Genomic DNA, 17464 nt, shown 5'->3' with positions numbered 1-17464 from the left:
ATCTAAAGGATAGCATCTCCAGCAATGCAACATGCTTTTGGTCCCACACCAAAACATTCACCAGGTTTCTGAGCTTCAGTCTCTTGATGGAAGTTGAAAATACGACCTTCTAACTGGAGGGCAGAGTGAGACCACTAAGCCACAACTGATGGGCAGTAGTCACCTGATTGGCTTTCCTTACTGAAAAAACTGGCAAAAGTAGACTGTTCAATAATAGCCCCAGTCTCAGCCCAGCCCAGTCCTATCCTCACGTTGTGTGCACGTGAATCCTCCAAACAGGTGTTATAGGAACATTAAAACATTTTAATACGTTATCTAGCTATTTGAGGATCTTGTGGTGATAAAACTGGCTGATGTGTTTACCTAACCATTACTAATACGAACCATAAATTTAAAATTAAGCAATGGAGGTGAAACATTGAGATGCCTTTTAGGCGTGAAAGGCATTGTAAAAATAGGAGTGTTTTCTTCCTTCCTGAAGCACAACCCAGTGCAGCCAGCAGCACTTTGTGAAAAGGGAGAACATTGAGCTTTTTTCATTTAAAATTTCCACAAAAATATGAAGAAGATTGATAAGCATCACAAATAATAAGAAAGCAAGAAAGGCTTAAGAAAGGAAGAGAACTTGCTGCTGACACTAATGAAAGGTGAAGTATCAAAATAGAATTGGAGTATGTAACGGACTCTCAATTAATTTGAGATGGGTAATCTGACTCATTTTCAGGAATTCCAAATTCCCCTCAAACAAATTAAACATTAAATATCCTACAGTACCTTTTTGTTGTCCCACAGCGGTTTGGATAGTGATTTATCAGTCTCAGACGTAGTCTCTTCCATCCCAGGAACCGTTAGTAATAACACTGAGCGGTGTGAGAGAGAGAGAGAGAGAGAGAGAGAGAAAGAAAGAAAGAAAGAAAGAGAGAGAGGAATAAAAAGAGATATGTACACAATAAATGATTGAAGAACTGGACAAGACACAAAATAAAACACTGTTCTCACTATCACCTGTGTCTCTTATGCACATTAAGACTATTCAATACTGTCAGATGTTTTCTGGGACTTCTGTTCATCTCTGGCTGCTCTTAGTCAAGGGGTGGACATTGGTAACAGAGTGAGGCTCGTGGTAATTGATTAACCAAATGCCAACAAAATCAGTTGGGACTGATTTGAAGCAAGATACCTTAAAGTGAAGAGTCAAACACTGTAGTGAGGAGTGTTCTAGATGAAATAATCATTCAGAAAACCTGAGCCACCTGTTAAGCACAAAATGAGAACTTGATCTTTTATAACCCATTTAGTGGTCGCATTGGTTTCATGTTTCTTCAATATCCTGCGCCTGGCTCCTGACAACTGTAGTATAAGAATTCTTCTCCTTTCACCTCTTTTCTAATTCTCCCTTCAACCTAAACAATCTGATCTTCTCATGCACTTTTTCAGCATTGCTGACAAACAGGGATAAGGTTTGAATTTCCTCCCTTCCGAGGGATAGAGTGTTGAGATTAAGTGTAGAGCCATAAAGGCTACATGCATGCACAGACCAGGCTCAATGACTGAGTTCAGCTCTTCTTCACAACTACTTAAATACCAGACTTTTGAAGGTGGGACACAAAGGCCGATAGGGAAAAGTATACAATGTTATTTAGATTTGCATCAAGTTCACCAATGAATCCAGGTACAATTCAAGAGCCAGTACTCCTGAATTTCAGATGGGAAATCCAAACAGATCTAACTTTAAGTTCTTCCAAAGACACAATGGACAGTTGCATACTGAAGAACATTCAACATGATGTTAATATTGCATTTACACCATCAGGAACAAGCCCATCATGACTCCATTTTCAACAAAACAGCAGGTGTCAATCCGACAACTTCACCACAGCAATGATTAAAATAATGAAGTGTACACAATACATGCTATACGGATAATATTGTCTTAAGAACCTCATCAATATCTGCTCATCTGATCAATACCTACCTCAGGCAGGCGCTAAACAATTGATCATTATCTGCTCCATGGTAAATCAGCCAACCTCAGCTCAGTCATCCTCACTGACCTACTTTTAACAGATACATATATCCAACTATACTGGCAGGAATGACCACTGCAAAGTTTTTGTGGAAACATTAAGCAAATCTCTCATCTTTATTTAGCAACATTAGTGTGCTAAAAGGGAGAAATTCAGAATAGATCCTGCAGCTCATGAGGTAGGTATTCATGAGGTGCTGTGTGCCACTAGTAACAGCAGAGTCGCGGTCCAACACAATATAAATTTTCACGACCTGATATAACCCCCAAACCATGATTACCATCAAGCAAGAGGAGCAAGCCTGGTTCAATGAAAAGTGTAGGAGGCCATGCCAAATCAGCACCAGACATATCTAAAAATTAGGTATCAATTGGTGAAGGCACAAAACATGACAACCTGTGCACCAAATAGCATAAGCATCAAGTGATAGACAGAAAATAGTGATTCCATAATCAAATGGATCAGACCTAAACTCTGCAGTGCTGGATAGGTGAGAAGGAAAAATTATTTCAGCCAAAGGATAGTGATCTGTGCAACTTGTTGCTGCAGATCGTTGTGAAGGTCAAGTCATTGAGTGCCTTTAAGGCAGAGATAGATTCTTGTTTAGTAGGGGGATCCAAGGTTAAGGGTAGAAGGTAGGAGAATGGGTTGAGAAACATATCAGCCATGACTGAATGGTGGAGCAGACTTGATGGGCCAAATGGTCTAATTCTGCTCTTATTCCAGCAACAGTAATGAAGAAGACTTGTGCTCCAGAACTACCTGCACGCGCCAGTCAAGTTGTTTCTGTAGACCTACTGGAACTTTGCCGAGGAGTGCACTGCACACACAACCAGGTCATATCCAAGCTGGTCAATTACCACTCCATCAGTCCACTCTTGATCATCAGGAAAATGATAGAAGGTGTCATCAACAATCTCTCATTTTTATTTAGCAACAGTGTGTTAAAAGGGAGAAATTCAAAATGGATCCTGCACCTCATGAGGTGGGTATCCATGAGGTGCTGTGGGCCACCAGTAACAGCAGAGTCACAATCCAATATACTATAAATCTTCATGACCTGATATATCCCCCAAGTCAAGATTACCATCAAGCAAGGGGAGCAAGCCTGGTTCAAAGAAGAGTGTAGGGAGCCATGCCAAATCATGGCCAGGACTTACTACTAAACTGCACCTGCTCAGCAATAACTTGCTCAGTGATGCCCATTTTGGGTTCGACCAGGGCTACTCAGCTCCTGACCTCATTACAGCCTTGTTTCAAACATGAACAAATAAGGTGAATTTCAGAGGGGAGGAGATAGTGACAGTCCTTCATATCAAGTGTGGCATAAAGGGGTTCTAGCAGCCTGCAGTCAATAGGAACTGGGGGGAAACCTCTCCAGTGCTGGAATCTTATCTGGTACATAGGAAGGTGGTCATGGTTGTTGGAATTCAGTCATCTCAGCTCCAGTCTCTGCGGGAGTTCCTCAGAGTAGTGTTCTAGGCCCAGCCATCTTCTGCTGTTTCATCAATGACATTCCCTCCAAGTGGGGATGTTCACCAATGATTACACAATGTCCAAAACCATTCACGACACCTCAGTTACTGAAGCAGTCCATGATCAAATGCAACACGATCTGGACAATATTCAGACTTTGCCTCAAAAGTGGCAAGTACTATTTGTGCCACACAAATGCCAGGCAAGGACCATCTCCATTAAAAGACAATCTAACCACCATTCCTTGAAATTGAATGGCGTTACCAGTGCTGAACCATTGAGTACCAAAAACCAGGTATAACCATTGACCAGAAATGAACTGGACTAGCCATATAAGTGGCATAGCTCTTAGAGAACGTCAGGGGAAAGAAATATTGCAGTGAGTAACTCGCCTCCTGACTTTCAAAGGCTGTCCACCATTGCCAAAGCACAAGTCAGGAGAGTCATGGAATGGTCCACACAACACTCAAGCTGCATGACACCATCTAGGACAAAGCAGCCCGCTTGAATGGCATCACATTTACAAAAAGCCACTCTGTACAGCACTACTCAGCAGAAACAAAATGATTTTAGCAGGCAAATGTGTGTAACTGAGAATGCAAAATCTTCATCACCCTGTAGCAATAGTGAGACAGATCGACCAGCACACTGCCGAAATGGAAACTTCACAACCAGTAATTATGTTGTTTCAACTAGTTAGCTATACCATTCACAGCTCAAGATGGACTGGAGAAATTCACCAAGGTTCTTTAGATAGTACCTTCCAAATCCACAACTGCTTTTGTCTTGATGGACAAGGGTAGCAGATACATGGAAACATCACCACCTGCAAACTTCCATCCAAGCCACTCACTATCCTCAGTTGGAAATATATCACCATCATCTCCACAAAGGCAACTAGAGCCTGGCAACAAATGCTGGCCTACTGAGTGGCATTCACCAATGATTACACAATGTTCAAAGCCATTCACAACACCTGTTACTGAAGCAGTCCATGATCAAATGCAAAGCGATCTGGACAATATTCAGACTTTGCCTCAAAAGTGACAAGTACGATTTGTGCCACACAAATGCCAGGCAATGACCACCTCCATTAAAAGACAATCTAACCACATCTCACAAGCGAATAAAGAAAAATAATGACCTAGGGTATTCCTCACTCTATTATCATGAAACCAGGGACCAAGTCTTATTGAATGTGAAGCCAATTACAATACAAGTAAATTTCATATTTCAGAGTAACATTCTCCAGACGAAGGCAAGAAACCTACAATGAAACAAAATTACATGTGTATGAGGGAAAAGTCAACTAGGGCTGGGGGGGTAAACAAACTAAAGGAATGTTAGAAAATAAACAGTGGTAAACATTTAAAGAAGCAAAAGCAAGTCAAAATATTCAAACAACAAGATATCAAAATAAAAAAAAACAAAAACCGAGTGACTGGTTCATCTGTACTTTAAGGAAATTAATATAAATAATAGATTAAAACAGGCTTTAACTTTTCCACAGAGGAAAGTAGGAACCCTAAGATTTAGAAGAAGATAACCTAGCAAAAGAACAACCGAAAAGTTGTTACAGAGAAAAGATATGTATAAATCTGAAAGTGGTCCTTGAACAGATTACACAAAAATTACAAGGTGTGTAGATCTTCAGGGCAAAGAATTTGACTATATAAGAAAAGAGCCCTGCAGCATCTGTTTATTGGTGAGACTGCACCTGAATATTGTGTACAATTTTGGTCTTCTTCTCTCAGGAAATAAATATTTGAATAGAGGGCCTACAGTAGAGATTCACCAGATGAATCTCTGGGACGGGAAGAACATCTCATAACAGGAGAAACTGAGAAAACCAGACAGTTATTCTCAAGAGTTTCAAAAGAATCAGAGGTGACTTCTCTGAAAATTACTAAATTCCTCAGAGTGTATGACACATGGGTGTTGACTCGAGACAAAAAAAACTGTTGATGCTGGAATCCAAAATAGACAGGAAGGAGGCTGGAAGAACACAGGAAGCCTGGCAGCATCAGAAGGTGGAGAAGTCGACGTTTGGGGTGTAACTCTTCTTCTGGACTGGGGGTGGGTGTAGAGGAGCTGCAGATAAAGGGGGTGGTGGGGGCAGGGTGGTGAGGTGGAGATACATGAACCTCCACCTTAACCTCCTTCCACCTACCACATTTCCAACGCCCCTCCCCCTAGTCCCTCCTCCCTACCTTTTATCTTAGCCTGCTTGGCACACTCTCCTCATTCCTGAAGAAGGGCTCATGCCCGAACCGTCGATTCTCCTGCTCCTTTGATGCTGCCTGACCTGCTGCGCTTTTCCAGCAACACATTTTCAGCTGGAGATACATGAAGACAGGTAGAGGGTACAACCCGATTGGTCAATGGGAGAAACGAATCCAGCTGGTGGTAAGGAGTGAAAGGGGTCGAGGAGGGGCTAGGAACAGAGTCGGGATGGGGAGGGAAGTTATCTGAAATTAGAGAATGCAATGTTGAGTCTTTCAGACTGTAGGCTGCCCAAGTGGAAAATGAGATGTTCCTCCAATTTGCAGTGTGGTTCGCTGTGGCAATGGAGGAGGCCAAGAATGGTCATGTTGAAAAGAGTGAGATGGGGAAGTGAAACAGGCGGTGACTGGGAGGTCCAGTCAGCTCTCTACAGGCCTGGCTACAATGCTCGGTGAACTGTTCCCTACGTTTACATTAGGTCTCCCCGATGTAGAGAAGACCACATCGGGAGCACCTGAAGCAGTAAACCAGACCGGAAGCAAGGCAAGTGAACCTCTGTCTCACTTGGAAGGACTGTTTGGGGCCCCAGATTGAGGTGAGGGGTCAGCATACTGGCAGGTCTTGCATCTTTTCCGGTTGCAAAGGAAGGTACCTGGGGGTTCTTTGCCTTCCACAAGGACTGTTCCCTACTACAGTCCTTGGTTTGCAACATTGTCCCCATCAACCGCTCTCCCCACTCACCCACACACCCACTCCCCCCCCACCCCAAGGTACCTTCCCCTGCAACCGGAAAAAATGCAAAACCTGAGATTATTAAGGCATATTTAAAATTTACAGCATGATCAACATCAACATAGATTTACAAGGGTAAAATCTGTTTAAACAATTAAGATTTTGTTGAGGATTTTTCTAGCAATGTAGATAGATTTCAAACGGCAGTTGATAAGAGCTCAGGAGTGGCATGTTCTGCGAGAAGGATAGGTATGGTAAATTACATGAACCTTGGATGACCAAGGATGTTATGATTTTGGTCAAAAAGATAAAGGAACATATATAAGGTTGAGGAGGATGGGAACTGACAAGGCCTGTGCAGTATATAAGTAGGAAAGAACTTAAGCAAAGAATTACAAGGGCTAAAAGGGGTCATGAAAAGTTATTAGTAAACAAGATTAAGGAGAATCCCAAGGCTTTTTATACAAATATAAAAAGCAAGAGGGTAGCCAGGGAAAGGGCTGACCCACTCAAGGACAAAGGTGGGAATCCAAGTGGGGAGCCCGGAGAGGAAGGCAAGATCCTTAACAAATACTTTTGGGTGTCAGTATTCACCAAACAGAAGGAATTGGTGGAGAACGATCTCAGGGAAAGGTCGAATTTCTAAGCCAAATTGCTATTAAAAATGAAGGGGTATCGAGCATCTTAATAAATATTAAGATAATTAAATCCCCGGGTCTTAATGGGATCTATCTCAGAACATTGAGGAAGGCAAGAGAACGACTTGCTGGAACACTGACAGAGATCTTTGTATCTTCATTGGCTAGTGGACTGGAGAAGAACCAATGTTGTCCCATTGTTTAAAAAGGATAAGAGGGATAATCCAGCAAATTCCAGGCCTGAGAGCTTCACATCAGTGGTAGGGAAATTATTGGAAAAGATTCTCAGGGAGCAGATTTATAGGGGAACCTCAATAATGCGAATACCGGTTATCCAAAAATCAGATTATCCGAAGGAGATCTCGAGGTTCTGACAGAAACATCATCTCAAAGATGTGTGTCCAACACTGATCGCATCTTTTGTTTACAGTGATTAAAAGTGCTGCCGAGAACAGTCTGGACTGATGAGAGAACAGGCAATGTCTCTAAATGACAAACCTCCCACCTGCACTCTCTCACTTCCCAAACATTCCATGGAGTTCTAAACAACGGTGTACCCTAAATCCCCCTTCCCCAGATAATCTCTCAAACATGGTCCTGCACAGGGCAAAGGTGGAACCTATCAAAAAGTTGCAGTAAAAAGTTGTGCACGCGAGAGACTCACCCCCACCAAAAGGCAGTAGCAGTCTTGTTATGGGTGTCGGGGGGCGGTCTTGGTGGGGGGATGTTGAAAGGGTTGGGGGTATTGGGAGCGGGCAGAGGCTCACGTGCAGTGTGCTGCTGCCTACTCTGAACAGGGAGCAGACTTAATAGAAAACTCCGAGCCCCAGAGGAAAGGCATTGACTTGATTAACCGAATAATCAATTATCCAAACGAAATAGAGCCCGCCTATCTCGTTTGGGTAATCGAGGTGCCCCTGTATAAGCATTTAGAAGCAAGTGGACTGATTAGCATGGTTTTGTCCGGGGGAGGTCATGCCTCACTAACCTGACTGAGTTTTTTGAGGTGACAAAGATGATTAATGAGGGAAAAGCGGTTGACACTGTCTATATGGACTTCAGTAAAGCCTTGGACAAGGTCCCACATGGTACAAAAGACGAGGACACATGGTATCAGGAGTGAGCTGACAAGATGAATACATAATTAGCTCAGTCATAGGAGACAAAGGATAGCGGTGGGCGAATACTTCTCAGAATGGAGGGCTGTGACTAGTGGTGTTCCACAGGGATCAGTGCTGGGACCTCTGCTGCTTGTAGTCTACATAAATGATATGGAAGAAAATGTAGCTGACCTAATTAGTAAGTTTGCGGATGATACAAAGCTTGGTGGAGAAGTGGATAGCAAGAAAGACTGTCAGAAGATACAGCAGGATATAGATCAATTGGGGGCATGGACAGAAAAATGGCAGATAGAGTTTAATCCAGACAAATGTGAAGTGATGCTTTTTGGAAAATCAAGTGCAATGGAAATTATAGAGTGAATGGCAGAACCTTTAGATGGATTGATATGCAGAGATATCTGGGTGTGCGGTTCCAGAGATCACTGAAGGTGGTAGCGCAAGTAGATAAAGTAATTAAAAAGGCCTATGGCATGCTTGCTTTCATTGAGAGTGGCATTGTGTATAAGGATAGATAAGTTATGCTGCAGCTTTATAGAACTTTTGTAAGACCACACTCGGAATGTTGCTTACAGTTCTGGTAACCACACTACCCAAAGGACGTGGGCACTTTGGAGAGGGTACAGAAAAGGTTTACCAGGACATTGCCTGGTTTGTGGGATTTAGCTGTGAAGAAAGGTTGGATTGACTGGGTTTATTTTCACTGGAACTCAGGAGGTTGAGGACCGGCCTAATAGAAGTTTGTAAGATTGTAAATGGCATAAATAGAGTGTAAAATCTAAGGCTTTTTTCCTCAAGGTGGCCAGGTTCAATGTGTGTGTGTGTGTGTGTGGGGGGGGGGGGGAGGTTCTGAAAGAAATGTGCGAGGTATGTTTTCACACAAAGGGTGGAAAGTCCAGGAACACAATGCCAGAGGTGGTGGTGGAAGCAGACACTAAAGCAGCTTTCAAGAAGCACCTGGACGAAGATATGGCAGCACGGTGACTCAGTGGTTAGCACTACTGCCTCAAAGTGCCAGGAACCTGGGATCGATTCCAGCCTCAGGCGACTGTCTGTGTAGAGTTTGCACATTCTCCCTGTGTCTGCATGGGTTTCCTCCAGGTGCCTCAGTTTCTTCCCACAATCCAAAGATATGCAGGTTAGGTGAACTGGACATGCTTAATTGCCTGTAGTGTTCAGGCATGTATTAGTTAGGGGTAAATGTAGAGTATTGGAGGAGGGGAATAGGTTTGTGAGATACTCTTCAGAGGGTCAGTGTGGACTTGCTGGGCTGAAGGGTCTGTTTCCACACTCTAGGGATTCTAATTCTATGAGTCTATGAACAAGAAAGGAATAGAGGGATATGGATTCTATAAAGAAAGTCAGTTTTAATATGGAAGGGCATATTATGTCAGTGCAGGCTTGGAGGGTCGAAAGGCCTGTTCCTGTGCTGTATTATTCTTTATAAACAGGAATCAGATGTAGTATTCAGAGGAACCTCGATTATCCAAATATCAATTATCTGAATATTGGATTATCGAAAGGAGATCTCCAGTTCCCAACAGAAACATTATATTAAGATGTGTTTCCAACACTGATCGCGCCTTTTGTTTACAACTGAAACTAGTACATCAATGTCTGTTATTCATACAAAAGAATTACATTTGTAAGGAGCACACAAAGAGGCTGCAAAGAGATATAGACATAGGCTAATTGACTGAGAAACAAAACAGATGGAGTGTAATGTGGGGAATTGAGAGCTTACTCAAATTGGTGGCAAATATTGTAAAAAGATGTTAAACTCTTAAATATTGTTCTTTGAATCAGAGGTCACTCTGGTGTGAAAGCAGGCCATTCAGCCCAATTAGTCCATACCAACCCTCTGAACAACATCCCACTCAGATCCACCACTCTATGCTAATCCCTGTAAACCTGCATTTCCTCTGGCTAATCCACCTAGCCTGCACATTCCTGGACACTATGGATAATTTAGCATGGCCAGTTCACCAAACCTGCACACCTTTGGAGTGTGGAAGGAAATTGGAGCACCTGGAAAAGACCCACACAGGGGAACTCAAAAATGTGCAGTCTGCCAAGGGTCAAATCAAACCACTGAGCCACTCTTATTGCAGACTTGGATCTAAATATAGAAGGATCACAAAGTTAGCATGGAGGTGCGTCAAACAAACAATTAGAAAAGCCTTGATTTCAAAGGATTAGAGTACAAGTGTATGCCTTGTTACAGTTGCATAGGACTTTGATGAGAACACACCAGCAGTTTTGTGCTCCATACCAGAGTAATGATATCCTAGCATTAGAGGCAAAACAGCAAACCTTCACTGGATTTGTTCCTGAGATGAAGGAGTTATCTTAGGATGAGAACCCGAATAAATTGGGTCTAGATACACTCAAGTTTAAAACGATGGTGGGCTCATTGAAACATAAGTTGGTGAAATGGCTTGACAAGTTAGACACAGTGTTGGTTTCCTTTGGCTGGGGAATACTGAACATGATGGCACTGTCTCAGGGTCAAGGGCTGATTATTTAGGACTATGATGAAGAGAATTGACTTCATTCAATAGGATATGAATGGCTGGAATTCGCTCCCATAGAAGGTTGAGGATGCTTCATGATTAAATAAGCTTAAAGCTAAAATAGGCAGATTTTTGCTTACTCAGTGAATTAAAGAATATAAGGAACAGACACAAAAATGTTGAGTTAGAAGATTAGCCATAACCAGCTGAATAACAGAGTAACCTCAGGGGGATGTATGGTGCTCTCAGCTCCTCTATCTTACGGTCTGTGTAGATGACCATGCCTGCAACAGTGTCAGGCATACATAAAACTGAGGTATGAGAGGAACCAACCTTGCAATTCGTTCTGTTTTCTAGCATTACATAGCAAACAGAAGAAGCATGCTACTAACAGAAGTATGTATTCTAACATACAACAGATCAGATCAAGTCTACAGTCTTCGCAAACCTTGTTGTGATTAATGGTTGGCAATGGAAGAACAGGCTCCATAAACATCATCATCTTGAATGACGTAGGAACCCAACAATGTAACAGACAAGATGCAAATATTTGCAACCACCTTCAGCCAGTCACGTGGATGATTCACTTAGCCTTCTGAGATCCCAGTTCAGATGCTAACCTTCAGCCAATTTGATTTACCCCACGATATCAAGATATGGCTTAGTACACAGCAAACAGAAATGGTTATGGGGCCCTGATGACATCCTTGCTTCATGCTAAAGACTTATGTAGAACTTGTCATTCTTGTAGGCAAGTTGCTCCAGCACAGCTGCAAATTTGGTATCAACCTGATAATGTGCCTGGTCCTAAAAAGCAGGATAAATTCAAGTTAGTCAATTATCAGCTGATCAGCCCACTTTAGATATTAGATTTAATTTGCTCTGCTGACCTGCAGGAAATTGGATGTCCTGAGGCTAGGGTGGGATGTCTCTGTCTTACAGGTAGAATGTAAGAAATTTACATTCCCATCCCTTGCCATTCAGAGCAATTTGCATGGCCATTTCCCAATTATTCAGAGTAAAGGAATTACATTATCATCTCCCATTCAGAAATCAACAGTAACATTGCAGTTGGAATTTTGACTACTCCCTGCAGTTTAAAAAAAATTCTCAACAAATTTAGCCATTGAGGGATGATTTATAGTACATTGTTTCTGGAGATGATCAGGTCAGTGTGTCTTGACTGTGGGGGAGTGGCTGGGGTTTGTCTTGTGGGCATTACTGACTGTGAAGTAAAGATTTTATATAAAGGAAGAACAGGTTCCTTTGTTCAGAGAGATCCTTTGACACGGATCCATAAGCCCTGTGAAGTGCGTTAAAGGGTTTCTCCAGAAAGCTTGTACTGTACTGTGCTTAATAGACTTTTGGTTGTTCACAGAAGTTGGCGTGTTGCAGTTGCATCAAGTGTGTAAGAATCTCAGGAAAAAAGAACATAACACACTCACTTATCAACAAAGTGATACAGCGTATTCATCACAGTGATATCAAACAGCATTACTCAGCAATAACCTGCTCACATGCTCAGTTTGGGTTTCACCAGTGCCTCGATCAACCAGCTTTCTAGAAAAGTCTATATTTAGTATAATTCAAACTTTAGCAAGACAATTTTCTATGGAATAAGCTCGTTATTGCTCCTAGCAGGGTATAAAAAGTGATATGACATCTGACTCTGCTACTCATACATTAAAATAGACAAAAACACAGCAGTAATATCCGCAATATTACTGGGCCATTTCTCCTTCCTCAAAAGGTGCCACTCTCAAGAGTTTGAGGCTTTGAATGAAGAGCCTGCAAGTTTGTGTTGTCAGTGTGTGCATTCGAGAAAAATTGTTAGAAATATTAATTTTCTGTATGAAAGGCCTATGATTGGAGGGTCAGCACCCTCATTTGAACATGACCTCACCTCGCTTGTGCTGCTCTTGTGTTTCTTGGGAACCCCCATTAAATGGATCCTGTGCAGTGGGATTCATCGTGCTCTGGTGCAGAGCAGAATCTGAATTGGTCCTGAAATTAAAATATATGGATCATTTGTGACAATCAGCTGCAAGTGTGACAGATTGAGTAAACCAGAAAGATTAGAAAACAACAGTGAATGTTGGTTTAAAAAGCTTAATTCTAAAAAGGAGAAACTTCTGTATAGTCCACGTTTTGCAGGACAGCAACAGTCCTGCCATCATTTTTAATTCTTTGTCGACATCCTACAAAATGTCATTCAGTCTTGCTTTCTGGGAGGAGGAATGCAGATCAGTTTAATGCTCAGAACAGATGAGACAATGAAAAGGTGAATGAGATACTGTATAAAGCACTACACATCCAAGTATCTACATGCTTGTAAAGTCAATAATAAAATACATCTGATCTTTCTGCACACAGTTGCCAGTTTTTCCCTCTTATCACCCCACTTGTCCCAATGGCTTTTCTCTGTCCCCTCTATCTCCTCCTACCTGTATTTGATGATCCACCTGCTTTTGTTCCCCTGAAATGGGAGCGACTCTTCCACTTTTTCTCATTGTCCCTGGGAACAGCCTAACTACCCCCATCTTTGCAGTTGGTGTTAAAGTCTAAATATAGCAAGGTATTAAACTCTAAGCTCAGATCACATGAACTTTTCATCAATATAACATCATTTGCAACAGATAGACTGGAGATTGGAAGTTTAATTTAGGAAAAGTGTCACTCACCTTCGCCAGCTGGTGTCAGCTGGGGGCGACAGATAGACCGAACCATATGGACAGCTGTCTGCGTGCTGTGGAGTCAAGGAAACTTCAGAGAACAGAACGAATTCTGCAACAAACTGTTCACTGCGCAGAAAATTAAACATTTTACACAGAGCTCCTCTCCTTTGGAGCAATACTTACTGCAATAATAACCCAATTAAAACCTTCCCTCACCAAGCAACCCTGTTTCAATCTCCTTAGCATCACTCAACTCTGTCACTGCCTCAGTGCATATGCTGCTCAGATCCTAATTCATGCCGTTGTTATCTCTGAAATCATGGAATAAACAGCCCTGAAGGGGCCCAGCGAGATTCTACACTCTTTCAAACAGCAAGCATGTCAGAACATTTGTCCCATTTTGTTCCCACAACCCTGAAATTATTTTCCTCCAAGAACCCTTTGAAGACGACTACTGAACCTGCTTCCATCACCTGAGCCAGCATCACATCCCAACTCTGACTCGAGTTTGCAAACTTTGCTTTCTTCATGTCAGCTCTGATTCTTCTGCCAAAACCCTTGTCCCCTTTGACATTTTACTCTAAGGACTGTACCCCCAGCTTGTCCAGCCTATCCACCTTAAGTGTAAGTTCTCATTTCTGGAACTATTTTAGAAATTCTTTTCAGTACCTTAACTTACTTCTTTAAGCATGGTGTTCAAAAATACGCACAACACTAACTGGGACTAAAGTGAGTTTTAGCTGAAAATGTGTTGCTGGAAAAGTGCAGCAGGTCAGGCAGCATCCAAGGAGCAGGAGGATCGACATTTCGGGTATGAGCCCTTCTTCAGGAATGGATTCCTGAAGAAGAAGGGCTCATGCCTGAAATGTCGATTCTCCTGGTCCTTGGATGCTGCCTGACCTGCTGCACTTTTCCAGCAACACATTTTCGGGTCCGATCTCCAGCATCTACAGTCCTCACTTTCTCCTCAAGTGAGTTTTATGCAGGCTTACTGCAAATTTCTGGCTTTCACACACCATCCCTCAATTTATAAAGCCAAGGATCCTCTTTGCTTAATTAATTGCTTTTGTAATCTGTCTTATTTCCTTTACAGATTTCGCCACAAACATCAATTCTGTTTCTTCTGGCAGCAGAAGAATCCTTATTTCTTAAAATCATTCACCACTCAGTTAGTCCAAATTGGCTCCTAATCTGGCAACTCTGCAATTTTAAAATATTTATGTTCAAAAATCGATGGCCTTACCAATACTTATTTTTATAAGCGCAATCTATCCCACAACCCTCTGACATCAGGACCATGAATGCAACCGCCTAGGGCATAGGTTCTGGAATTCTCTCCTGAAATCTCACCATCTCCTTTCTACAATCAAAATGTTTTTATAACCAGCTTTGTTAAATTAATTTTTCATTATCTCCCTGTGGCAATATCTTTTTGTGACTTGGTGTCAAAAGTTGTTTGGAATCCTCCTGTGAATACCTTGAGATACCACTTAATCAAAAGTGGGTTTGCCATTTTGTATTTCGGTCAGTTCAATAGCTCAATAGAATGTACTTCACCTAATTTAGTCTATTCATTGTTCACAATACTGCATGAATCCATGTAAGATTCTGTAAATCTGTTTTCTTAGATTAGAATATGAACATTTGGCACAGACAGTCTCACACAGGGCACCTCACACCTTCAATGCATTATCTGGGACGACAAGACACCAATTGTTTAAGTTCACTCGAGAATGTAACTTTAAAAAAGTTCTGCCATTTACACATGAAAGAACTGAAACCAACATGTTTATTCCAAACGATGAGAGACTTTATAAATAATTCAGGTCTTTTTCAACATATAATTTCAGTTACATCACTGTAAATGTTGCTATGAATTCTGATTAGATTAGATTAGATTCCCTACTGTGTGGAAACAGGCCCTTCGGCCCAACAGGTCCACACCGACCCTCTGAAGAGCAGCTCACCCAGACCCATTGCCTTACATTTACCCCTGACTAATGCACCTAACGCTATGTGCAATTTAGCATGGCCAATTCACCTAACCTGCACATCTTTGGACTGTGGGAGGGGTGAATTGAACCCGGGTCCCTGGCACCATGAAGCAGTAGTGCTAACCACTGAACTATTGTGCAGCTCACCGTGTCTTACGATCTTATACTCCACAACCACTTGATGAAGGAGCAGCGCTCTGAAAACTAGTGCTTCCAAATAAATCTGTTGGACTATAACCTGGCGTTGTGTGATTTTTAACTTTGTACATCCTCTATATTCGGAAGATGAAAGGGAGAGTGGGTGAATACTTTGTGGCTTTCTGCACTTTGCTGTTAAAAACAACCTGAACTTTTAGTTGCCTGCCACTTCAACATACCACTATGTACTCTGGCCAACATTTATGTATCAGTAAAATAAAATCAGAACTGTGGATGGTGGAAATCTGAAACAAAAACGAAAATTGCTGGAAAAATTCAGAAGGTCTAGCTGCATCTGCAGAGAGAAACCAGAGTGAACACGGAATCCAGTAACCCTTCTTCAGGACCTTTCCAAAGCTGGATCATGTCTATTACCCACCCCTACATCTTAGAGTCTGCCAATGAAATGGGTTTCTTAGATCCAACAGCCAACTCATTTTCACCTATTCAGGCATTATCACCAATCAAGATTCTTTTCTACTAGGGCTCACCATCTTCATCCCTTTGTCCACCTCACTCACTGCCCCCCCCCAACCATATCCTCCACCCCCCATCACCCCACCCCTGCTTTTTCTGGCTCCCTTTCCCCCAGCTGTTCAGTCCTTTGTCTCTCAATCCTTGTCATCAGCATAAATAGTACCTTTAACTAGATGCTATCAGCTCTGAAGGATCACTGGACTTGAAATGTTAACTCTGCCTTCTTTCCACAGATGTTGTCAGATCTGCTCAGTTTCTACAGTTAAATCCTGTTTGCATGCTTTACAACAAAATAAACATGATTTTGTTCCCATTGTGGAGAGGTGACTGCAGGGTGATCAAAACTAGGAACTGTATATAAAAGGATATTCAACATTTAGGAGGGTAGGTAAAAAAGGAGGTACTGATAAGGAGGGATGGGATTAGTGGATTAGAGAAAGACACTCAGATTGGAAAGAAGTGTACAGTCTGGGCAAGTCTAAGAAACAGCAAGGAGTAGGAAAATTTGGAAGTTGTTGTTTACAAATGCATCCAGGAGGGTTTCTTCAAACAATATGTAGATAGTCCAACTAGGTATGGGATCATAGACTTTTTACAGGGGAATGAGCCTGGCTCAGAGATTGAAGTGTCAGTGGGGGAGCATTTTGGGAACAGTGATCATAATTGTCTTAAAGTTTAAGATAATTATGTATAAGGATAAGACTGGTCCTCAGGTGAAAGTGCTAAATTGGAGAAATTAGATTGGGGTGGATGTTTTGTGGGTAAATCCACATCTGACATATGAGAGTCTTCTAAAGGCCATTGCTCAGAATTCAGAACCAGCAAGTTACTGTGAGGATAAAAGAGAAGGATAGTAAGATTCAGGAATCTTGGACAACAAGAGATATTGAGAAAGTTGTGTCAATGAGAAAGGTAGCACTCATTGCACTGAAATCAAACAAGACTCTTGTGAAATATAAAGGCAACAGAAAATAACTTAAAATAAGAAATTGGGAGGGCTAGAAAGGCCAATAATGTCCTGGCAAGTAGCATTAAGGAAAATCCCAAGGCATTTTATACATACATTAGGAGCAAGAGATAACTAGCGAAAGGGTAGGTCCACTCAAGGACAAAGGAGGGAATATATACGTGGAACCAGGGGAAGCTGATGAGGTCCTTAATGAGTACTTTGCATCGGTATTCACAAAGGAGAAGGACATGAATGATGCTATTTGTTGCTATTCTCGGGCATGCTGATATTAAAGAGGAGGTAGTTTTGGGCATCTTGAAAAATATTAAAGTCGATTAGGGGTCAGATGAGATCAATCCCTGAATAGTGAAGGAGCAAGGGAGGAGAATAGCTAGTGCTGATCGTTTGTTTAAGATATGCAACAGGAATAATCCAGGAAATTAT

General features: G+C 41.9%; 1 protein-coding gene across 1 annotated transcript in view; it reads right to left on the bottom strand.

The window, feature by feature from the left end:
• Positions 1-17464, bottom strand: part of LOC132828794 (CREB-regulated transcription coactivator 1-like) — a 152293-nt gene that overhangs the window by 100557 nt on the left and 34272 nt on the right. The window contains exons 4-6 of the mRNA XM_060845891.1: positions 13409-13470; positions 12631-12731; positions 775-860 (exon numbers count right to left, since the gene is read on the bottom strand). Coding sequence (XP_060701874.1) covers positions 775-860; positions 12631-12731; positions 13409-13470 — 249 coding nt within the window. The remainder of the gene's footprint in view (positions 1-774; positions 861-12630; positions 12732-13408; positions 13471-17464) is intronic.

The sequence above is a fragment of the Hemiscyllium ocellatum genome, chromosome 28, assembly GCF_020745735.1.
Source record: "Hemiscyllium ocellatum isolate sHemOce1 chromosome 28, sHemOce1.pat.X.cur, whole genome shotgun sequence".
Lineage (NCBI taxonomy): Eukaryota > Metazoa > Chordata > Chondrichthyes > Orectolobiformes > Hemiscylliidae > Hemiscyllium > Hemiscyllium ocellatum.
Note: the sequence above shows the minus strand (reverse complement) of the source record. Positions and strands in the feature narration are given on the sequence as shown.